Source organism: Thunnus thynnus, chromosome 19, assembly GCF_963924715.1.
Source record: "Thunnus thynnus chromosome 19, fThuThy2.1, whole genome shotgun sequence".
Taxonomy (NCBI): Eukaryota; Metazoa; Chordata; class Actinopteri; order Scombriformes; family Scombridae; genus Thunnus; species Thunnus thynnus.
Genome location: NC_089535.1, coordinates 7,441,483 through 7,466,700, shown reverse-complemented (window position 1 = coordinate 7,466,700; position 25,218 = coordinate 7,441,483). Strand labels below are relative to the sequence as shown.

Sequence of the window (25,218 nt, the reverse complement as noted above, 5' to 3'; positions counted from 1 at the left end):
TGTGCAAGCTGGCTCACTGACGTGATTTGCTGACACAGATGGAACAGAGCCATCGTTAATGGTATTAATTACACCTGTATTTTCCTGCTATGACAAGCCAAACTGTTGGCTGTGAAAAAGGCCCATTGAGTTAGATGGCCTCGTTGGCTGTAAATTGCCTCCCAACACACCTATAGCACTCAACTAATATTAAAAAGCAATGTCGGTGAGACAAATTATGTTTTGACTCACTAGTGCATAACAAGAATTGGAATTGCCTTTCTTCGCTAGTGCAATAAAAATGTTCAGTACAATGTGTTTGGTGCTGAGATACTCAACTAGGAACACATTAAAATAGAGACAATCACGCTGTAATTCAGAGTGCAGGAGGAACAAAGTGAGTCAGAACATCATTATGCGTAAAAGTGTAATCGATATATATACTTAATAACATTAGCATACTAATTAAAGTGAGTGTACATGCAATACAGTTTCCCAGAAATTACACATTACAGTAAATTACGTTATACGCTATACACAGATCTACGTGATTCATGTTGTATTTTACATTCACAGAAAATCTCAAAATTGCACATATTAGGAACAGAAACAATAAATCTATGAATGAATAGCAAAAATTCAATATGATAGGGGACAAATACAAAGATTATGTACATGCACACAACACATTAGTTAACAGACGAGATAATAAGACAAAAAGAAATTATGTATGTATGACGATCATTCCTCCTGTTCATACTGACCATTAGAAGATCTTTTCCAAAGGCAAAAATGTATTTAAAGTTTATCTAAAGGTAATATGAGGCTTCAGCTGTCTGAGTTAGTCAAATAAAGTTTATATCTTCTAAGTTACATCATAACAAAAAGAGGGGATTTGGCACATAGACTTTAACTTTGAAAGTTTTAACTAATTTAGACGACTGAAGCTTAATATTAGCTTCAAATAGACTTTTAAATATGTTTTTGCACAGAAGGAGGACTGTGGATTTGTACCTTATCACTTACATTGAAAGTGCATTATGCATCTTAATGGCCAGTATGAACAGGAGAAATCATTACAGCAAGAAAAACATGTCAATGTTCATTTGGACAACTGACAGACTTGAAAAATTGCGAACCTATCATTTAAGCATAAGTGAGGACATCTTAAAGCAAATCTAAAATATAATAATATATATAATATACTATACAATATACTACAAATAGCAATCAGAGGTAGAAGTCATGTTTTTGCTACTTTGTTGGACATTAACAGCATAAAACAGCAGCATACAATACATAAAGTATAAAGCATAGCTAAACTGACAGCATTTTGGCATTTAACATATACATACTGCATTTAATTTACTGGCCAATAGGTGAAGCCATTAGTCACAGTTAGTGTGCAATTATTATCATAAAAATATAGACTTAATGCTTAACTGTGAATCTGCATTTTGCATCTTTCATTTTTATTTCATGCTTCAGGTGCTTCAGTCACTCTGTGTGTTAAATTTTCAAGCAGAAGTGAATTTCTCTTGTTTGGATTGTCTGATCTTATTCCTCAAAGTAAGACGCTGGATGTAACTAAGGAGATTTTCATGAGCGTCTCCTTTGTTTCTCGCTATGGGAACACCAATCTCCGTGTTTTCATGGCTCCTTTTTCGGAGTCTTTGTCTCTTGTAATAGGGGTAAAAATTATACTGCACTCTTTTCATTGCTCCATCAAAATAATAGAAATGATCATATTCATCATCATTGATGTCTCTGATAGATTTATGTCCCTTCTCCTGCACTCCTGTATCCTGAAATGCATTTGTAGGTTCCCTTGTGGAAATCGTCTTTCCTGAAAATCTCTCCTTGCAGTGTTTCAGCCCATCTTCGGTGCGATGTATTAAACCTCTGCAGAGGGGCGCAGTGTCATCTGTCATCTGTGGAGGAGAACTTTTCATCAGCACTGTTGACAAATGTGGCCAAAAAAATCCCTGAAACATGACTCACTTCATCTTTGAGAACAGCACATTGATCAAAATACATTTTTAGATTTAGTAAATGAGAATTACAACAAAATAATTCATTTTAATAATAATAATAATAATAATAATAATAATAATAATAATAATACTTTTAATGGTGGATAAGTTCTTCTACTTTTCCTTACAAATTCATCAGTCAATCAATCAGATTTATCTCTGTGATTCACAAACCATCTATCCTGTAATTGCTTATTCATCTCTGCATTCTCTTACACATATTTTTCTGTGTATTAAAGGACTAGTGCGTAGGATTTAGTGCCATCTAGTGGTGAAGTTGCAGATTGCAACCAACTGGATACCCTCCCCTCACTCCCCTTCCAAGCATGTAGGAGAACTGTGAAAAATATGAAAGGCCCTCTCTAGAGCCAGTGTTTGGTTTGTCTGTTCTGGGCTACTGTCGAAACATGGCGTTGCAACATGGCGGCCTCTGAGGAAGAGGACCCTCTGTAGATATAAAGGGCTCATTCTAAGGTGACAAAAAGACAATGGTTCTTATTTTGAGGTTATTATACACTAATTAAAACATACTTGTGAATATTATATTCCATTTCTGCTGAGTCCGTTCCACCAGATGCCACTAAATTATACACACTGCACCTTTAAACTATAATTTCCTCTGAAACTCTGTGTATTTTTTACTAGTAACAACATACAGCACAGTATCTATCTTATTTTGACACAGATTTTCATAGAAGTCTGAAACTTCACTTACTTTTTGAAGATTATCTGTCACTTGGTTGGGGATTGTTTCTCTTCTATTGTCTCTTGGATCATCTTGGTCTTCTTTTCTTTTAGTTCCTGGCCTGTTTGTTGTAGCTGGGGATACGTATGCTCCTTCTTCATCCTTTATGCCTTCGTGAAGTCTGGTTAGATCTTCTAGGATGTCTTCTCTCATCCTGAGGCCTGAGAATGACTTTGCAGTCGTAGCTTGTATATTCTCTGGTTTATATTTTATGAATCTGGGCTCGTAGACAGTCTCAGGTTCTGGATTCATTGTGGTTGTTTGAGTCTCCTCTGTATTTGGCAGCAGCCTGTCTGCTTTCTGTGTGCCGTTTATTTTGAAGACTTCCATAATTGGTGTTGTCTGTTTCATCTCTGTGTTTACTGCAGTTGTCTCTGCTTTTGTATCTTCTATCATTTTGTGCGCAGGTGGTGAAGGTAAGACTGAATCTTCAGACGGCATATTTTCCTCTTGTTCAGTATAATTTATGCCCACATTTTCATGAGTTACACCATCAGTTTGTGGATGTTCTATTGTCCTTGTGGTTTCTTTTATATTTTCTTTTGTATATGCAGACGCTGTAGTCGCAGTAGTAGTTGTAGTGATTTCTGATGCTGGGCTTGTGTGTATTTCTTTTGGATCAGTTGTGAAGATTTTTAATGGAAATGCGTGTTTTGAATTACCTGGTTGAATCATAAAACCTTCTTTTATAACTTTAATTGTGTGGAGCTCGTTTATGGGTGTATTTATAGTTTTCCAGCCAGTGTCAGCATTCAAAATAAGTTTTATTTCACATGATGGTTTTGTTTGTGTCTCTGTCTCTGTGTCTGGAAGCAATGACATTATTAAGACCTCTTCTCCCACCTCAGTAAACAGTTGTTTGTGACCAGCATCATTATTTTGTGTTTTATGTGTAGAGTCTGCTCGTAGGATATATTCAATAGTATTTGTATGCAATCGTCCGGTTTCACTTTGTCCCTCTGGCTGCTTGAGCTCTGCTTGTTTTGTGATTATCTTTTCATTGAATCTTTCTTTGTTATGATCCTGAGCAGCCCTTATCTTATACCGCAGTCCATTTATGGATTCTTTCTTGTCTCTGGGTACCAACAAGAGCTGCCTCGTAAGATAAAATCCATCATCATTCACGCTGGTAGATGCAGCTTTTAAAGAAAGTTGCTTCTGAACATTTTTCTGCAACATGGACTCTTCATCCGAGGTCAAATGTTCATTTTTCTTCTTAATATTGGCTCTATTTCCGTGTATCTCTAACTGTGATATATCTGAAGCCTTCACTGAAGAGCTGCCAGAGTGCAGAGTAGCAGCTGGGAGAATGTCATGTTGTTTGACTAAAGCTGTTGCAGGATGTCGCCTACGATAGTCCGTGTGAACTTTAATGTCCATCGCTCGCTTTTTGCTCTCTTGTAGTCTCATTTGTGGTTTTGCAAACAGTTTTTCAGATATTTCCCTGATGGTCATTGCTGCTTTTGTTTGACCCTCTTTAAGACAGCGGGGAATAATTTCAGTTGTAGCAACACTGCAACTCTTCGTCAGCATTTTCTGCAGTTGAACAATGGTGGCAGGTGCCCAGCTCTGAGATTTCCCCAGTAAGAAAGCATGAAATTTGTGGCCCGAGGCAGTTGTGTGATGATGCACTAACCGTGAAGGCCTAGAATCAGGGAGATCTTTTATTATATCCGTGGTTATATGACTGGCTTCAGCACCAGCCTTAGTTAGTGTGGCTCCATTAATAACATGCATCGCTGCTATAGTAACAGCGGGTTTCACTAGAAATGCTGCGACACTTTTTCCATTTCTGTGAAAAGACAAAACAACCTGAAGAGACAGAAATGGAAAGTAAAATCAGTTTCAAAACAACAAAAACACAAATGTAGGAGTCATTACATAAAAACAACCATTTCAAGTTCATTAGTCATCATACATGGGACAACTTACACTACTACTTAATGTAACATCAGGTCAAAATTTGACTTTATTAGATATTTAATTAATGACCAAGTACCTATTAAGTGCTTATTAACAAATGCTAGCATGCTAACACCTTAAACTAAGAAGACATTACTTGTTGAGCATCACCATTGCAGCATTTCTTAGCATGAGCATGTCTGCTTGCTGACATTAGCATTTAGCTTAAAGCCTCACAGAGCCACTATGCCTGTAGACTCTTGATTTCTAAAACACAGAATGACATTTTAAACGTTTTAATGGCTTCTTTTTAATGCTTCAATGTGTCTCTCTCCATGTTCAGCATATTTTAATGGCATGTGGTCCTCTCAGCACGCTAATACACACCCTGCGGACCGTGCATTCATTGTTATCTGTGTAAAATTTGACTTTGCCCATTAGCCTACTTTGGTTTAATACCCAAATGCTACACCCATTTTGAACTTTTAATGGCTTCTTTCTAGTGCTTTAGTGTGTTGCTCTCCATGTTCAGCATGTTCTCTTCACTAAAAATGGCATGTGGCCCTTCTCAGCACACTAACACACACTCTGTCGACCACGTAGAACATTCACTGTCATCAGGGTAAGAAGAGAGGAGATGAGTTTCTCAAAGGGATTAATTCATATTTCCACAACCATTGCACTTATTCTTTCAGTAACTCAAATGAACATGGAAAGTTAAAGTTTCTCTTATTGAATCACTACTGCAATAGGAAACTGCTCTGCTCCCCCTATAAATATTCTAAACAGGTACAAACACATGCTGCTTGTCAGATATTCTTATTATCAGCAGTGTGAAATTAGTAGGGAAATACACCTGGTTGTTATTATTTATGCAATGATCACCTTCATGCTTTTAGGTAGTCTAATTTGGAAGATGCTTACAGATTACCTTGCAAAATGTGACGGTACCATCTGGTATGCTGAAAATTCATGCATACAGCAGGGAGCAGCAGCACAGAGAATATATAATAAGGTAAAAGTACATTTTTTTATGGAATATAGTGGCAATAGTTATTATTATTCATTACATCAAGAGAGAACAATTGAGCGTACCAGTAGTGGAATATGACTCCTGTGTCCATGGTCCTCATGGACTGTGTATTCCCAGCAAAAGGGGGAGGTCTTCTGTTTGTGCTGCACAGCAACATACACACAACTTCTGTGGATACACATGCTGGGGTGCTCAGTGTGGGTCTCGAGTATCCCCAGTCCTTTGGGAGTCCGTTGTCCATTGAGAAACAGTTTTCTGCACAAACTCCAGCTAAAGTAATCCATGACCCAGTCCCCATCTCCGAGGGGACACAGATCAGAGACAAGCAGGGACACTAGCAGCAGCCACGACCTCATTGCGCTGAGAAAGAGTGCTGGAAGGCAGCATAAACCCAACAATAACGTTCTTATCTTAACCGCATTTTTTTCATCTCACTTTTCATATGCAAACCATATACAAAATAAAGGCTCTGCTCTGTCTAACAAGGCAGTGTAATAACAAAGAGGAGACTTTCTATCACTCTCACGGTGTTAAACCTAATAGGAAAGTGTGATCACGTTCCTCATAATAATAAGTTATGTGGTCTATCCACTTAAAATTCAACTGGTTATTTTTTGTATACTGGTCACGAGAGCAAACGTAATATTCTTTCACACCATATCAAATTTCAGAGTATATATTAAAGCCGTCTGCTGGTATTCCCATTTTCTTCTTATTTCTTATCTTATAGAGCACCAACTGTGTACTATATATGTGTGCCCTGGTTTTAAAGATTTACACCTTCAGGAGGAACCAATAGGCTTGTGACAGAGAGTCACATACAAAGTAGGAAAGTCAGAAAGTATTGAGAGACAAACTAACACAGTGTTGGTTTTGGTCTTGTCATTGGATTGGTTTGCAATAAGAAAATCATAGAATAACATCACCAAACTGCAAGACAGGACACATTACTGTAAATAAAAACCAATTACCCTTATTCTTAAAAAAAAAGTGCAGTAACTTTTGATATGGTTAAGGACTCTGTTAAGTCATATTATGAATGTCTCTTCACAGCATGCAACATGGAAACATAACATGAATTGAAATTAGATGTGGCTTGCAATAAAGGAGTTTAAACTGGGTATAAAAGATACCACTTTGTTTCTTCTGTTCTCTCTTTCAAAGCAGGTGCATAAAGTATATTGCCCTGTACTAGCTGCGGACAAATTTTTGCATATTATCTGACCTTTTTCATTAGACACACATTGCTAAAGCCAGGAAGGCAGCCACAGTTCATTACTGTCACCTCGCCTTCGTTGTATCAGCAGGTAAGAATTCATTCTTTGTCTTTGAACCAGACTAGACATCAAGAAAATACTTTAACGGTAACCAAACCTGATCCGTATTACAGTAAATGCTAATTAGTGCATGTTTCTTGTATAAGAAGAAAGAATTTCTATATGTGTTGGTAGCTCTCAAGCCTTAATTTGCTGGAATGTATGCTGTTCTTTCAATGGCTAAAACTGGAAAACAACCAGTTTTAATCATTAAAAATGGTAGGGCAGGATTGTACCTGATGTATTTTCACTTCCATTCATATAGAGCAGAACATATGAACACTGAAACAGGTTTTGTTTGCTGTAATCATTCCTCCTGTTCATACTGACCATTAGAGGATCCACTCCATAGTGACAGGGTGTTTTTAAGTTTATGTGAAGATAATATGAGGCTTCAGCCGTCTCAGTTAGTCAAATAAAGCTTATATCTTCCCAAATTTCAGTCTTTTTAGTAAAAAAAATCCCCATTTGCTTCCTGACAGTGTTTCTCTGTTCAGCTGCAGTGGAAGATAGTAACAGAAAGAGATAATTTGGCACTAAAAAGACGGAGGCATTACAATACCTCAATCTGATCTGACTCATTTGGAGGGCTGAAGCCTCTAATTGGCTTCAAATAAACTTTTTGCACAGAATGAGGGGTTGTGGATTTTGTCCCTCATCATTTGTATTGTAAACAAGTTAGAAAAGGATCTTTTAATGGCCAGTATGAACAGGAGGAATGACTACCGCAAGATTTTGGACACCTGAAAATTGTATTAGGGCATAAAATTGGGACTGAAAAATTGTGAATCTATACTAGACTAAATTGGTGTTTATAATTCCCCTTTATCAGAATGGAAAAGCTATATTACTTACATTAAAAATGTCACTATTGTATTCCAAAGAGAGATATGGCTGTTACTGCAGGAATAATAAAATTTTAAGCCAGGCAATGAGAAACATCACTGTTTTTCTTAAAATTACAGCCTCCAGCAAGACCTGAAGTCCCGACCAGTCATATCAGTCATAACACAATGGGGAATACCAGTGCTTGCCAGGTGAGCAACCACAGCAAAAGGAATGTCAGAGTATTCATCGCGGAAAAGGCTCTGGAGATGGACGCCTTCATCGCTTCCGAGTCCGATGGTCATGAATCTACACCTCCTGAGGACAAAAAGTTCAAATTCAAGAGTGACATCAAATGCATCCGCGTGCTGGCCTCTCAGACTCAAGAAGTGCCCTGGGAAGCTCATCACTTCCTGTCCGTCTTCGTGGAGGGTGAAGATGATGAAAACATTTGTTCCAAACAAATCCTGCTCAACATGGCTTTGAGTGCTCCAATTACTGTGCTGCTCTATGATGTGTAGAATATCATATTTGACCATCTATCCATTATTCTCTGCACACATACAGTCAATGATAAAGTAGAATATTGCATTATTTCATTGTCACAAGCAGGTCAAAGGTAACTTGTTCACATCAACTGCTGATGCATTGTCACTGAACCTGAATATGTCAAAATATGGAAGTTGTTAACATGCTGTCAACGTATCTCTCCAATAAAAAGTGCTGGTCAGCTTCACGGCGGTCCTCCTTCCTTTGCATGTGTCATTACATAGTAAAATGAGATTATACGTCCATTTATCCTCACTATTCTTACGTGACTGACCTCTTGTGATCAACCTCTGTTGTCCAGATCTCACGAGGCTGTGGAGGCTTTATTCACGCTGGGATGTCTGTGCTAAATTAGGTGACACGGTGAGAGGTCTGAACCACACACATGGCTGTTTTGAAAAAGAAAAGAAATCTTCATAACACAATTCTTTGTGGCTCAGTCAAAAAGTATATGCACAAAATAAAAAAAATGCATGCAATCCAGCTAGTTAAAGGTCTGCTTATAGAAGGAAGTTATAAAAAACTGGCTCATTGGCTCATGCTTACTACATTTGATCTATAAATCATCGTCATGTTGAACAGATCTCTAGGAATGGCTGCATGTTATGTAAAGATAAATGATATGTTATCTAATGGCCTTGATCAGTTTTCAATTCCGTCATGTAGTTAAGTTAAAGTAATAATAATACGCTGACAAACATGACTTTAAATTATGACTGCAAATTTCTTAATCTGTCTAATTAGTGCTACTCATTACTTTACCATTACCTAAACACTGTTAAATATGCCTTGTTAATGCTTCAATATCACAGTCAGCCTCTTATGAGATCCAGAATCCATTGCAAATCAACATGACCAAGCAAAAAAATGTTATGAAACTGGAAATCTGTTTGGATTTTGTAACCAGTCGCTTGCGCACAACTAATAACACTAACAGGATGATAGATGGGAAATTATGTCTTAGTCACAACCCCACCCCACCCCCCGACAGAACAGACCCCCATCACACACTTAACCGCCAGACATATTTAACATCAGAGGCGATTCCTGGTAGACGCTAACAGCCTGAGATAATCTACAAAGGAATGGCTCCAAAACAGGAAGTGGAACAACAGGAAATTTGATGTTACAGTTATGGTTTGGGAACATCTTTAGGTAGAAAGGAGTTTTTGCGGTGGAGAGAAGAACTCGCCTGGTGAGTATGAATCTTCATGTGGACAGTTTGTTTTTGAAAAGTTGAGGTCAGTCAAAGAAGAAATTGTAATGCTAAAAGTTTTTTAATATAGATGTTTATGTGTGAATTGAGCTCACTATGTTCTACAGTATTTGCTCCAGAGTGTTACATTATATACCTTCCCTCCCAAACTCACAGACATGGGAGCGTCTGTGTTTTTCTATGTCACCTACGTGCTGTGCCTGTGTTTGGGCCTGCTCTGTGTGCTATGTGTGATCTGCTGGAGCTCACGGTGGCGAGGTGGTTTCTCCTGGGATGGTTCTGCCCTGCAGTTCAACTGGCATCCTGTTCTCATGGTGTCTGGGCTGGTAGTTCTGTATGGCATCGGTAAGTTACTATGTAAATATGACAATCTCTTTATAGCACTACAGAAAACATTTACTGTAGTGATTGTTGCTTGACTCTGTAGCAGTGTTGACACATCATTGCACCTAAATGTGGCATTGTTTTCTTTTAATCCCCCTTGTTCAAGCAGTGTATAATCAATTAATTAATGAATAAGACACTATAATGAAGTTGTAAGCAGATATACAAACATTTCTAAGTGTAAAAACAATAGCTTACATGTATGCTTACAACATATAGCTTCTGCAACCCTTGAATAAATGTCAGTCAAGCCCTTTACCAGCTCAACATCTATCATTGATGGCTCATTTGAGTACCGCTAAAGACCAGAAAATATAACAAAATATTGCCATTAACGTTTGGAAAAAAGATATTTATTTACAGGTTTGTGTGCACGCTTTTGAACCTCCTGTGCACGTACAGGGAGTGTATGACAATGAAAAGTGAGCAATGTTATGTTCTAAAATGATTGCATATTAAAGAAGAGTTCTGGTTATTGATCTCGGTTTTGTTTAGTAATGTAACAACATTTCTCCTTGGTGTCTTAGCTGAAATTATTTTTTTTGCTGCAGTTGACTGAGCCTGGAAGCATTTCATTTGCTACTTTATTTATCACTCAGGGAGGATTTTATGATTTTAATAAGACCTCATAAAACTCGTAAAACTGAAAAGAATCTATATAGACATTGAACTCATTATATTTTTTACTGTATGAGTGCATCAGCTAGATGATTTAAATGTCAAATATACATGAAAATAACATCTGACTTCTTAATTTGATCTTAACATGACAACAGTAATATTAAGCAACTATTCAGTCGTTTAAATGAAAAGCAGAAGAAATCAAATGCGCTCTTTATTTAAATTATTTCCCGACTATCCTGAATTATCTTTACCCCTGTGTGTTTGCAGCGGTTGTTGTGTATCGTGTACCGTTCACTTGGAAGCAGAGGAAACACACTTGGAAACTGGTGCATGCTGGGCTTATGCTTTTATCTCTGCTTCTGTCCGTCCTGGGCCTCTGCGCCGTGTTTGACTTCCACAGAAGCTTCCACATCCCGAACCTGTACTCTCTGCACAGCTGGGTGGGCATCTGCACTGTAGTCATGTTTGCATTTCAGGTACGGATGACAGACATTTACACAGTTCTATGGAAATCTCCTATTGCTCTAAAAATATATAACACTAAATCATTGTCTTCTTGTAATTCCACCTGCTGATGGATAGTGGGTCCTTGGCTTGGCTGGCTTCTTGTTTCCTTATCCTCCATTGTGGATCCGTAGCGCCTTAAAGCCTGTCCATATCTGGATTGGAAAAGCAGTCTTGATCCTCAGTCTGACCTCCTGCATCAGTGGTATCAATGAGAAGCTGTTCCTTACCCTGTAAGTATCTTGTATATAGTAATATCTAATTGATGACAATTAATCGTCACCCTTATTTCAGCCTGAAAACAGCCAAAATCACACATAATTTTACACAACATTACAAAAATCATGATGAAGGAGCGGGCATGTTACAAATCAGTAAATGCCCAAAATGATCCATACAAGAAACTGAACTTATTAGCTTGATTTTTCTATCTGTTGTAGTAATGGAATCACTGGTGAACCTTACAACTCTCTGCCAGTGGAAGCAAAGTTTGCAAATTCCCTTGGCATCCTCATCGTGGCATTTGGATTGATGGTCTTTGGAATCCTGTCCAAAAACAAATGGCGGCGGCCAGAGACAGACAATGAAAGTGTCCATGTGAGTCATAATAGGTCATCGTGTTGCTGCCCTTTTGGTTTGAATTAATACAGACAGTACAGTTTAGTCATTGTTGGAGTCAGTTTTCTGAAACCTGACGTGTTGCTGGGATACAACTGCTTGTTTTGTTCATTCACAGTCGTTGCATTTCAAGTTTTCTGTATCTGCATTTTAACTTTCTGAATTAATTAATAACTTCATTTCATTTTAATTACAGCTTCTGCTAAATGAAGAAGGCGTATGAAAACACCATAAATACTCTCTGCACTGTGGAGGGCCCAGATTATGCAGGTTTTCATTCCAACCAGATGATGACTGTATTGGATTTCACTGATTAACATGAATATAAATAGTAAAAGAAAAGCATGTTTTTTGTTATTTAAAGTTTGACTCATGACTTTCCATGTTGTTATAATGTTGTTTTGATCTACTAGAGAAATAATAGCAGTTACCAGTGTAGTAGATGGATATTTTGATATATTTCTTGTATTTCTAATGTTGAACACTGCACCACTCCTATGGTTTGGTTATGGAGGTTAAGACAATATGAAAGATTGAAAAATTATTGAATAAACTGACAGAAAGCATAATAGATCGAGCCTACAAAGTGTACCAATCATCAATAAAAGAAGCAATAGAATACAGATGCTTCTCACATGCTCACTGTATGACTGTCTCCTGCTTGAGCTTTCTGGATCCTGACTTGATTATTTTTGGATGAGGCCAAGTGCTTCATCCATCTTCGCCACCTTCAGCACAATTCTGTCCAGACACTCAAAGTCGGTCTGCAGCCTCAGCAACTTCAGGTTGAGGTTGAGCCTACAAATCCACTGTCTTAAACCAATCTCTTGATACAGTATTTGGCCCTTACCTTTGCTGTCATTGACCTGCAGACAAGGATTTTATCTGATGGATTAGTTGTGTGTTTTTCATTGACAACAATATTCTAGGTCTCTTTTGTTGTTGTTTTTGATTGTCTTTGTTTTATGTTTTAAATCTATCTATCTATCTATCTATCTATCTATCTATCTATCTATCTATCTATCTATCTATCTGTCTTCTTCATTGTCATATAATAATATGTCTGTTTTGTTTTTAAATTACTAAATAATAAAAAAAAAAACTACTAAATAACTAAAGCTGCAGTGTTGTTATAGCCTAATGTAATACAGGCTCATACCACAAGAGGTCAGTGTAGTGCAACAGAAAGCTATGAGGAAATTGTACCATCAAGATTCAAATATGTTGTGACAAATTAAATTCCAACGTTGATAAGGGTTGATAAGGGCAATTACATAATTTACATGTAAAAATCACAGCTATTTCCATATACTTAACAGTCAGAATCTTTTTTTTTTTTTTTTTTGCTATAACTGCACTTTTGCACAGTTTGACATATTCTCATAAATATAACAAATAATAAAAACAATGCCTTTTTTTACTGCCCATCACAAGCTCACTTTCAGTGGTGTAACGTCTGTGTAGGGTGTAAACATGTCTGGTATGGAAACCCTTCTAAAAAAAAAAAAAGAGAGAGAGAGAGAGAGAGAGAGAGAGAGAGAGAGAGAGAGAGAGAGAGAGGTGAAGAGAGCAAAGAAAAGAAAAGAAGAGAAAAGAAAAGAAAAGAAAAGAAAAGAAAAGAAAAGAAAAGAAAAGAAAAGAAGTGTTTTTATTGTTGTAGTACCTATCCAGTACTGTAGGAGGCAGTACTACATCTCAGAGCGTCCAGTCGACCCAAATTAAAAGACGAAGAAGACATCCACATCCGGTGAGGTCAACTGTCACAACAACCATCTAGCATAGTAGCTAACAGCAACCCCGATACGACCATTATTCTGTCAAAATGGATGTAAATCAGACGAAACAAGAACATCTACTGGCATTAAAAGGTATTTTACTGTCATTACAACAGCACACACACAGTGTCTTCAGTAGTTTTAGGGGTAAAAACAGACGCGGTAGTTTAATGTTTCAGTGCACTGTTGCTGCAAGATGCTAACAGCGCTAGCCAAGACAGTCTCAGACTATTGACTTGAATTTGGTCATTTACAATCAAGACAGGTGAAAGTTAGAAAGTGTTTTTCATGTCGTTATTGGATTTAAAAGTTGAAATTGAAAGACACCGTCTAACAATATATTCTAGTGAGAATTATGTCATAATATCAGCTGTTGTGTTGTTAGCTCATTTGGCTAAAAGATACAAGCTAAACGTTAGTTTCCTGATGAGTGAATTAATGATACTCTAAAAAACTCGTCTTGTCATGTTTGTTAATGTGTATGTCCTTGTTTGTAATCTGCATGTTAATCTTTTCTTGTCGCTGTATAAGTACTTTTACACTCCAAGTCTGTTTCAGGCAGCTATTTAGCAAATAAACTTGATTCTGTTTCTGATGACTTGGTGCCCATTAAAAGCTGTTTTTTATAAGATCAAACATATAACGTTACTGATCCCAGATCTTTCTCTGGAAACATGGATCCATTATACAAGTGTATTATTTGTTGTTGTGAGCTGACAGCTGGTAAAAATGTACCTGTTAACAATTAACAGACCAGTGAGTCATAGAAATCAAATGACTTTCCAATCTCAAAGACAGTCTGAGATAATCAGGTGCAACTTGTTAAATGTTTAACTATTTTATATACTTGCAATTTCTGGTGGCAATTTATGGCTAACTATGTGTCTCAAAAAGAAATCAAATTTTGAGTTGAAACAATAAGAGTAGATAATTTAATTGCAGTTCAACAAAGGTCATGTGTGCATTACAGCCAAAGACAACAGCGTACATAACAAATACAGAAGTTACTGACGCTAGGATATGCTCAGTTGTGTGGGAGAGATTATCTTAATACTACAATCATGTGAAAACATCACCACAACAACCACCTTACTGCTGTGCTCAATCACTAATCAATGTCACTTTAATTTGCAGTGATGCGGCTAACAAAACCAACACTCTTCACAAACTTGCCAGTGACGTGTGAAGATCGGGATCTACCAGGTGAGCCTGTCTGCACACATAAAACCAAATTGGACTTGTTTCTCTGTTTCACAGATGTTAAGCAGAAAATAACGTAACTTAAGTTATTGCTGTTTGCATCGTTACCACTAGGTACAAACGAGTTATGATACCCGTATTAGCTATTTAGTGTCCTCTTTACCTGTATTTTTTAATTAATGTTGCATCTTTTACAGTAAGTAGTATCATATGTGGGTATTTACTGACTTGTTATCGCTGTGGATCTGCTGACTTCTCCACTTATTTCAGCAGTTATTTCAGCATCTCTTAGTTTACATGTGGAAACATCAGTCTGATCAGAACATCTTGACATAGAAACAGACAAAATTAGATTTTGTCAATTGTTCAACCGCTCAACTGATCAAATGTAGAAATATCAATCACACAGTGGGCTTTGATAATACTTGTGAAACCATTGCAATTCCAACTACCACAGTTTGGTTATCTAACTTCATCAAATAGTTGGTGAATTAGTCATTTGAAGATGCATTATTAGATCACCAAACTTGCATGACTGTGGGAGGAAACCAGTGCACCTGTTAGAAAGTCAAGCAGAAACGGGGAGAGCACGCGATCTTCAAGCAGAAATGACTCAGTCAGCCGAGTCAGGTTCAAACTCTGGATCTTCTTGCTGTGAGGCAACAGTGATAACAACTGAGCCTTTGTGAATAATGTCAATTTATACACCACAGGGCTCAAAGTCATGTTAGAAAAGAAAGAGAAGAAAGGATAACATTAGAATAACAACACTGTGTCTGTAGTATAATCTCTGTCTCAACATTTATTATGTAACATTGATGCTTTTGTTTTGGAGAATATTGAGATTTATTTAGTCGAAGTCTTAGCGTGACAGCTATAAAAGACATCTGTTCTAGATTCTTACTAACAGCCAACTGGGACTTGTCAATGAGGAGATACGGTCTGATGTTAATTAGTCTACATATTGAAAAGATAACTGGTTGTTGTTACGAACAAGTGACAAAACAGTGCAATGAGTTACAACCAATAAACATAGTCTTTATTATAGGGATGGTGAGTGCTATAAATGTTGGTGCTGTATTAGAGGAAAAAACTTGTCAATCTAAATATATATACCAATTATCATCTTCACATTTTTGCATTTGTAGTAATAAGATTATCAGTTATTGTATTGTATCAGCCACAACAAACACATAATTATCTTGCTTTGAACCTTAGTAACTTAGTCTGTAATTATCATTATTGTAATTCCATCTCGATGCATCTCAAGAAAATAGTGCTTATTTTCTGTGTTGGGGCATTTCATTCTATCTGGGCCTCCAGAGCCCTTCTGGTGTCAAAAGCTCATTGTAAATGAACACGCACATGACTCTATGGACATAAGGAACTATTCTCTGGTAGTTATTCCACTGCCAATGTGCACAAATACGAGTCCTGGTGTTGTGGGCTCTGCGCGCACACACAACAGCACCACTGTTGAAAAAAAGTCAGAGGCTTAATTTGAAGGCTGGTAGTGAGTTTAGAGAACAGGGGTGACACACACATGTCTGATGATGAAGTGTAGGAGCATAGTATGAGTTAGGTAAAGTATGTTGGGTTCACTTTATCCTTCTGTGTTCATATTTCTGTAAACTGCACTGGAAAAAAAATATTGAAAAAGCTCAGAATAAAAGTAGTAAATCCAGTGTTATCTGTTCATAATTGAATTGATGCTAAAGATGAGTTTGCACAGTAAAATCTTTAGGTAATGATTTTTTCGTCAAATAACACATAATGCAGTTTTATGGTCGGTAAAAAATATTTTTGGCAGTTGAATTTTCTCTGTTTACCTTTCATTGGCAGTTATCATCGGACCCTGAAGCCAAGTTTTGCATTCCTTTAATTTGAATTGTGAGATTTTACATGAACACACAACAACAAAGTAGTTTCAAGAACAAGAGTTTTTACCAAACTTCTCTTTTTTCTAGTGAATTCAGTCTGTGGTTGAGTAACACATCCTGGTTTTGTAAAACTGCTTCAGAACACAAATGTCAAGTTATAAATGCTTTTTCCAAGTATCCATTTCATAATAACGTGAGAGACAAACATACTGTAGGTGGATGGAGACCTTAAGTGGTTTTCTTTACTTCTGCTTTTTGCGTTTCTCAGAGTATTGCTTCTGCTTTTTTGAGTGACTGATGCTCTCTGTGGTTGTGTTAAGATTTACCTAAAGTTCCACTTAAACCATGCAGACAAACTGAAGCAACAAACGTCTATGTTTATACTGCGTGTATGTTAAAATGTGTATTAGTATAAATATTCATTTGAGGGAGGAATAGCAAGTATCTAAATATCATAAACCCTTGTTAGAGTGGTCAACACTGTTTTGAAGAGAATTTGCAGTTAAGCTTTAGAGCTATAATCCTTAATCATTAATGACATAATAAAACTAAAATGTAATAGATCAAAGATGGAGCATCTAGAGTGCAGCTGGCTGTTTCATTTTGACAATTTTAATATTTCTTGAAATTTGTTTATCTCTATAGAGGTCAAAATAAATTTTATATTAAAACGCGACGTAGCAGCCGAAAGCTAAATACAGACAGATTGTAATTAAATTATCCTGTTTGATATAAATTTTAAAGTCAGTTTCAGATCCAGTGCACATCTGCATTGTAGATTTACTGTCTCAGTTTCTACTCCCAGATATAGAATAGTCTCTAGTGTTTGTTTTTCCTTCTGGCACAGTACAGCACGGAGCAATGTGTCCGCTGCACTCGTAACTAAACTCCACATAAACCGTAAATCACTCTGACACTTCTAGGTAGCATCACTATTTATATAGGAATAGCAGCGGAGGCAACGCATATCTTACAGTGCACAAAGATTGATTGGTCGAATTTGACAGAAATTCTTTGCTGTCTTCTTCGCTGTCACGATCCGTCTTCACAATCTAATCTATTAATCTTATTTTTGTATCAATATCAGTAGAGGTGTTGGTAGGGGCTCATAAACGTGGTCATATGAGTAGTATTATTAATATAAGTGAGTGTGTCGAACACAACGTAAGATGCGTGTGGCCATCTGTGTTGGATGGAAAGAAATTTGACACCAGTGAAAAGCCTCAAGGCTCGATCACCTTTGAAACCTGATATTCAAAGGTGCTTTGAATTTCCCAACAGCACACAGAAAATAGTAGAAACACTTTTATAAAACCTTACAGTGTCTGCGTCTATACATCTAAACAGTCAGACATGTTACTGTAGTAGTGACCATGATCTTGGCAGTTAATGGAAACTAATTCAGGTTTAATTTTAGTTACAAATTTGACAACAACTCAGCTGGAAATTAATGTAAATGAAATGAAACTGCTTGGAAGGAGACGTTTCTCAAGCTGCGGTTAACTTGTGTAAGATTTGAGGGTCGTGTGGTTGTGTAGGTTCAACATATACAATAAGCAGAATAGACTAGAAAATCTGTTTGACATTGAGTTTACATCCTCTCCAAGTTTTGGGAAATCATCCAGGAGCATAGAATCGTTGTAGAAGTCATAAAATATGCATGCACACCATTTATTTGTTGGTTTAATTGCTCCCATCTGTGACGCAGGTGTTTTGTCATTTCACCGTTTCATCCCGAGCCAGAAATAATTAGCCGTGCGTTGCAAACATTCTGTCGAGTGTTTGCACGGAGCGCCCGGGCTCCCGGCGGAACACGAGCCATATTCATTATGACACGTGTTACATATACATGACACATACTTTGTGTGCTTTTGCCTCCGTAGGGGATTTGTTCGGTCAGCTCATGAGAGAGGACCCCTCCACCATCAAAGAAGCAGAGACATTAATGCTGGGAGAGATGCTTACCTTACCACAGAACTTTGGGTAATAAAAGATCATCTGCTGTTCACACTTTAGAGAAGTATTTAGAACTTTTATGTGTTGTTTTAAAGCGTCATTCTGACTTTTCCACATCTTGGCGTTACACAGAAATATTTTCCTTGGTGAGACCTTCTCCAGTTACATAAGTGTGCACAATGACAGCAATCAAGTTGTGAAGGACATACTCGTGAAGGTGCTGTAAACAAGCAATACATGTGTAGTTTATGATACACTTTTCACCCCTGTTTTTAACACATTGACTTCCTGTTGTGTGATGTGATCTTTTTTTTTACAGGCTGACCTACAGACCAGCTCACAGAGGCTCAACCTCTCTGCGTCAAACTCCGCAGTAGCAGAACTCAAACCCGAATGCTGCATTGATGACGTTATCCACCACGAAGTCAAAGAAATTGGAACACATATGTGTGTGTTCGTTCCTTAAAATATACGCTCCCATAGTTTTGTTGTAGTGCCAAATCGTGCCTCCAAAGGCTAAAGATACAGGGTGCTAATGCTAATGGGTGTTACTAATTAAATCAAGGAAGATCTTACTCTACACAGTCTAATTTTAACCATGATAAATCTTTATTTTGTGTTGTTCCCATTTCCAGCTTAGTTTGTGCGGTCAGTTATACCACTCAGTATGGGGAGAAGCTCTATTTTCGCAAGTTCTTCAAATTCCAGGTGAGTTATATTTGAGTTTGCTCATTAGATGACGGTGTTAAACTCATGTGTTGGCTTGGTAGAGACCTGAGAAATGTCACAGGTCTACAACAGAGCAAACGCAATCACCATCCTCGCTGTGGATTTGGTTTCTTGTAGTCTTCTGCCCTCAGTTTGTGAACTAATCATAGCCTGGCTCCTTTCCCTTTAGTATCATTTCCAGGAATTTCTTCCTTTTTTTAGCTGAGGATTTGCAAATCTTATTAGAAACTGTCTCATTTTTGCATGGAAATATTTCTGCTGAATGGAGCTACAGTGTGAGAAAACTACAGCGTTCAGTTTGCAATCTATTTTCAATCAGGTTTTGAAGCCGCTGGATGTGAAAACAAAGTTCTACAATGCAGAGGTAAGTTAGCCACTCTCAGATATATGGTGCTCATATATCAATATGATGTTCAGCTGTCAGCACACAAAGTCTTTCCACATCAATCTCTCACCTTGTCCTTCTGCAAATAGAATAAATTTATTGTACAGTATGACTTGCAAGCTCTTACTGTAGCATACATAACATGCTTCATATCATGTTTCATTTCATAGTCAGGAGCATTTCCAGATGCTAATACAGACGGTTAGCATGAGAAAGGTCTCTGGAAAACCCTTGTACCTCCAGAAACTAAGAGAAAAACACAACAATACTGTAAAGTCTCAAAGGGAAACTTTAGTTTTTCTCAACCTGGACTCTATTTTCCTATCTTTTTCTGTCTCAGTGACTAATAGGGACAACAATTTTTGAAACTGATCCAGTATTAAGTGAGAGTGCTTCAGCCAGCAGCCATGAAACAGGCTGCAGTGTAATCCTCAGGGGCAATTGCGGCCAGTTAATGCACAATATGTCCAGTAAAAATACTTGTTTTTGCTACTGACAGGCTCAGATTGTTGCTATAAGTGTCTAACAACATTATGGAAAGAACCATACAAAGAAATAAAACATTTTTCTTTACCTTTTGCTTGATCCAGTCTGTTTGTTATTGTGTCTAACCAGGTCTCGCTCAAGATGTCTCGTCCTGAAATCTGATTTCGACAACAGCTCGGCTCTTGCGGGATTTCAGAATGAGACTTCTTGAGCGAGACTTTGTTAAGACGCAATAACAAAAAGACTGGATCAAGTGAAAGGTTTTATTTCTCTGTATGGTCCTTTCCATAATGCTGTCAGACATCTATAATAACACTCTGAGCCTGTCAGTGACAAAAACAAACACTTTTAGTGGACGTACTTTGATGGGATGCTATTGTTCCAAAGGATTATATTGCAGCCCGTTTCACAGCTGCCGGCTGCAGCACTCTTGCTCAATACTGGACCAGCTTGAAAAATTGTTGTCCCCATTAGTCACTAAGACACAAAAAGATGGGAAAATAGGGTCCAGGTTGAAAAATACCGAAGTTTCCCTTTAAATTCCCTTTAAGCGGTTTACTTTGTTCAACACAAAAGCTGGAGATCAAAGCTTTTCTGGTTAGAGACAACAAGCTTTTTTTTCCCTTTTTCTCATTTTCATACCAGTAGCTTTTTATATTAGAATGCAAATACTCATTGTCTTCATCTTTGGCATGTAACTTCATTTGTTTATTATGTCTTGTATTTTATTTTCTCCATTAGAGTGACCTCAGTTCTGTGGTAATTGTTTCTTCTGTTCTCATCGCTGAACGTTAGCTTCTCTTATCTTAATCCTTTTTGGTGCAGCAGACTTTGTCTTTCTGGGGTCAAAAGAAAGGTGCAGTGCAAAAACATGGAGAGAAATGATTGGATATTAAAATGAGTAGATTGGTAAAGATAAAGAAGTGGGAAACCACATTCTTACATTCATAAAAACATGTTAGTCTTTCACATGTACTTTCCATCGTTTTTTTTTTTTGCCCTTTCTTTAGACGCCCATGCTTTCTTGCAAACTCTTCTACACAGGGCTTGGACTTTTTAATTGAAGTTTGTGGTGTCAAATTATGGTGGGTGGGTGGATTGCTTTGATTATACATTATCATCATGGGGGAAATTATCAGTATGCACCATAATTGTTCTCATTGTTCTATATGTAAAGATTTAAATGATCATGTAAGGGTGCAGCTGTGAATGATGTTGCTCAAATGCTTTTTTTTAACTTTTGCATTGCTGAGGTGAAGGTTACAGTGTTAATGAACAGGCCAATTAAGGTCTTATTGTCAGTGATTATAAAACAAAAATGACTTTCCAATCATTGACATTGGAGAGAGACATCTCACAGTTCAGTTAATTAAAAATAATGATTATATGCGATAAAATGTGAGTTTTCAGGTATTGGTTGGAATGGCTTTGCATGGAACAAAGATGCTGAGCTCTGCGATTTAACATTAACCTCATTCAGAACGGTTCATGGTCAGTTCTTACCTTGTGGATTGCAGGCTTGAACTAATCTTTGCTTCACTCTCATTGTATCTCACTGTATAGTAGAGGTTGCATTGAAACGTTGACAAGTCGATTTGCCCACTATAAAGACCACTGAGTGTTACTTTTCCAAAGCATCAACTAGCTGCCAACAAAAAATGACAATCCTACACTAGCAGCATGTCAGGTTGAATTGATTTGTTAGACATGTCTACAGAATGTGCCCTTTGTTGTTGCTCAAGAACCACACAGAGACATAAAGAAAGCTTTAAACATTGTTACAAGCAGTTGTAGACACTGTACAATCCATCACACCATCAGTAACAATCATACAAATGTCCAAACACAAAAACACAAAACAAAAATACAATCATTTTGTATTTTTGGAGAGAAAACATGTTGTTCAGTCGGCCCTTTCTCTAAAAAGATTGTGAACACAAACCAGACAGCTTGATACCTCTCCAGAAGCAAAGCTAAAAACAGTCAGCTCTCCTAAATGGACACTTCCACAAACTGTTACACCGTCTGACAAACAAATATGGTCATATGATGATCCCACAGAGACCTCATGGTCAATCAATAACTTCAAACACGACATCCTTCAACTTAGCTTGTCTAAATATCTCATGACCCACACAGTTCCTAAAACAGTAGGCTTAAGGCAAAGATCTCTCTAGCTAACCCTAGAGGTCAGAAGCAACCCTCAGATAGAAAGAGGTTCAAGAGTTCAACTAGACTAGGAGAAGACTTTCTTCACCAACATGTACACCAGATTGACGATGACATTACATTACATTCAGTTGTAACATATATATACAAAAGATTTACAAAATCATAACCTATTATTCAATTTTCTCCCACACCTTCAATAACTATAACAGAAACAATTATTCTCCAACCAAGGTTAGATATTATTTTAACTATTTAAGTCAAATTATGGTACATTACTTTTCGGTAAAAGTAATTTACTTTACTTTTGACTATTAATATCTGCTTTTAGGGACTGTTCAACATAATGATTTTGGTAAAATTGTCCTTATACAGAAGGTATTAGTTATTAAATGTGTTGAATTAGAAATATTTCAGAATAGGATGTCATATTGTCAGACGGTGCATTTACATTGATCTATATATTTGTCCTACGTCTGAAAAAGGAAAACCATAATTCTGAATGAAAGTATATCCAGAGTGTATTGGATAGCTGCGTTCGGAGCCTTTTTCAGATTGTTTTTTCTACAATAAACAGATGAAAGTGGCTCAAGAGTAGAGCAGTACTTCAGACTAGAGCTAGACAGACACAGTAAATCAGTCAAGCTGATAAATGGGCCTATTGCAGCAATTTGAGTATTTGTGTATGTGTCAGCTGATAAGTAATAAGAAATTGCAGTACAGAAATGCCAAACTAGGTTTGAAGTAATTGGGAAGCAGCGTCACCATTGGCTGGTTTCTCCACCTAAAACAAAATAAAAAAACATCATCATTATCAGCATTGTCCTTGAAAACATAGTATCCCTTGGGCTATAATTCAGACATGGCTGCTTTGAATAATCTGATTGATTTAAATACAGCTAGTTGATGTTTGACAGATCACTTTGAATGACTTGTCGATTAGTAAAAACCTGAAGTTGTGCAACCCCTACTGTATACTCTGCTGGTCCGCACTTACTACTAACAATGTCCTCAAAGGTACACTGAGCAAACCAAGTAGAATTCAATTTGTGTAATTTAGACTGTTTTATGTTCATCTCCTGGTTGGTCAATGATACTCATTACATGACTCTCACATCACCTAAAGACTAGCTTAAAGCAGTAGGATTGTGCACAAGCCTAACCCCACTTCATATGTAATGGTAAAGTCGATGTGTTGCTCAGTCCGCCTTGGAGATTTTAGAAGTGTACTTGATTGTTAGCAACAAATATAAGTTTGACCCCTGGACTCCCCACTCCAGACAGATGAAGTGTTCCTGGAGGCTCAGATCCAGAACATCACCACCTCACCGATGTTCATGGAGAAGGTCTCTCTAGAGCCCTCCATGATGTACAATGTTACAGAGCTCAACCTGGTCGCAAGTGGAGATGATGGGTAAAAGCTCTTTATTGAGTTCTCTTCTTATTGATACAATTGCAGAAAGATGGCGTTTGGTGGCATTTTAGTGCCGGCTTTACACTGACTCTCACCCGTAATTCTTCCCTACCAGAGAGTCTACATTTGGGAAAATGTCCTACCTGCAGCCCATGGACACACGGCAGTACCTGTACTGTCTCAAGCCAAAGCCGGAGTACGCGGAGAAGGCCGGCGTCATCAAGGGTGTGACGGTGATAGGAAAGCTTGACATCGTATGGAAGACCAATCTCGGGGAGAGGGGGAGGCTACAGACTAGCCAGCTACAAAGAATGGTACTGGGATACTTAAACTCTAATTGAGGGACTTCCATTGTTTAGTCTTTTATTTTTATCCTCATAATGGTTTGTTACCCTTGTTTGTATTTCAGGCTCCGGGGTATGGAGATATCAGGCTGTCTCTAGAAATGATTCCTGACACCGTTAACCTCGAAGAACCTTTTGACATCATCTGTAAAATCACCAACTGCAGGTGAAAAACCACCTCTATGACACAGCCTTCAATACTATCTAATCAATAATAGACAATATAACTTCTAAAATTCACCCTGATAGCACTAACAGCCTGCTTTTATTTGACCTTTTGTGGTGAAGTGAAAGAACCATGGACCTAGTGCTGGAGATGTGCAATACCAGGTCGATCCACTGGTGCGGTGTATCAGGGCGACAGCTGGGGAAACTGAGCCCGGGTGCCCTCCTCTCTCTGCCCCTCACACTCCTCTCATCCGTCCAGGGTCTGCAGGTATGAGCCAGAGTTTTAATATCAACATCTGGTTGATGTCAGTGTGCTGAAATCAAAGGCTGTTCTCGCTCAGTAATGTGATACTTTCACCTCTTTGTTTCAGAGTATTTCCGGATTAAGACTCACAGACACATTTCTGAAGAGGACGTATGAATATGACGACATCGCACAAGTATGTGTGGTCTGCCCGTACACGAGCAACGAGTGCTAGAAATTTTATTGACCTTTTTTTGCATTTTAGATATGAATGGACCAACTGTGGAATTCTGCACATAACGCTGAGATTTCCACTCTTTTTGCAACCTGAGGGGATAATAATGTATTTTAAAATGAATTGTGAATAATATAAATCTCTTTCTTTGAAAATAATGATGTAAATGTGCATAAATGTTAATAAAATCTCTGTAATCTTTGATTTCCTATTGCTTCTAAAAACATATTTCATGTTCTCAATGATTGAGATGATTCTTTGGTTGTTATTAAAAATACTCGCATACACAAGAGATACATGAAAACAAGAATATTGTAGTGATATGTTGATGCCATATTGTCAGTGAAATTTTACAACGTTCTTCCTTTTAGCACTTGTCATAATACCTTCCCACTTATAGTAAGGTATTGTCACAAAGCATAGCACGCTTCAGCAGCTGGTAATTTCAGTGATAAAATGTAATGGAAGGACATTTCAAGCTTCACTAAATGTGATTATTTGGCAC

General features: G+C 37.5%; 2 protein-coding genes across 4 annotated transcripts; both read left to right on the top strand.

Annotated features, from left to right (window-relative positions):
- Positions 1 to 6,044: 6,044 nt before the first annotated feature.
- LOC137170305 (lysosomal membrane ascorbate-dependent ferrireductase CYB561A3-like) lies at positions 6,045 to 12,651 on the top strand. The gene is made up of 6 exons (XM_067573559.1): positions 6,045 to 6,999; positions 7,974 to 9,943; positions 10,874 to 11,082; positions 11,189 to 11,343; positions 11,551 to 11,707; positions 11,925 to 12,651. Exons 2-6 carry the CDS (start codon positions 9,757 to 9,759, stop codon positions 11,949 to 11,951), a joined length of 735 nt encoding a protein of 244 aa, XP_067429660.1. The 5' UTR covers positions 6,045 to 6,999; positions 7,974 to 9,756; the 3' UTR covers positions 11,952 to 12,651.
- A 787-nt stretch (positions 12,652 to 13,438) lies between these two features.
- trappc13 (trafficking protein particle complex subunit 13) lies at positions 13,439 to 24,917 on the top strand. Of its 3 annotated transcripts, XM_067574262.1 has the most exons (14): positions 13,439 to 13,596; positions 14,638 to 14,706; positions 18,467 to 18,566; positions 18,672 to 18,756; positions 18,859 to 18,986; positions 19,175 to 19,247; positions 19,588 to 19,632; positions 20,881 to 20,898; positions 23,589 to 23,722; positions 23,838 to 24,036; positions 24,132 to 24,232; positions 24,355 to 24,502; positions 24,606 to 24,674; positions 24,744 to 24,917. In XM_067574262.1, exons 1-14 carry the CDS (start codon positions 13,551 to 13,553, stop codon positions 24,747 to 24,749), a joined length of 1,221 nt encoding a protein of 406 aa, XP_067430363.1. In that variant the 5' UTR covers positions 13,439 to 13,550; the 3' UTR covers positions 24,750 to 24,917. The 3 variants fall into 3 exon arrangements, with proteins under 3 accessions (XP_067430363.1, XP_067430361.1, XP_067430362.1); XM_067574260.1 differs by having other exon boundaries at positions 24,606 to 24,917; XM_067574261.1 differs by lacking the exon at positions 20,881 to 20,898 and having other exon boundaries at positions 24,606 to 24,917.
- The last annotated feature ends 301 nt before the right edge of the window (positions 24,918 to 25,218 follow it).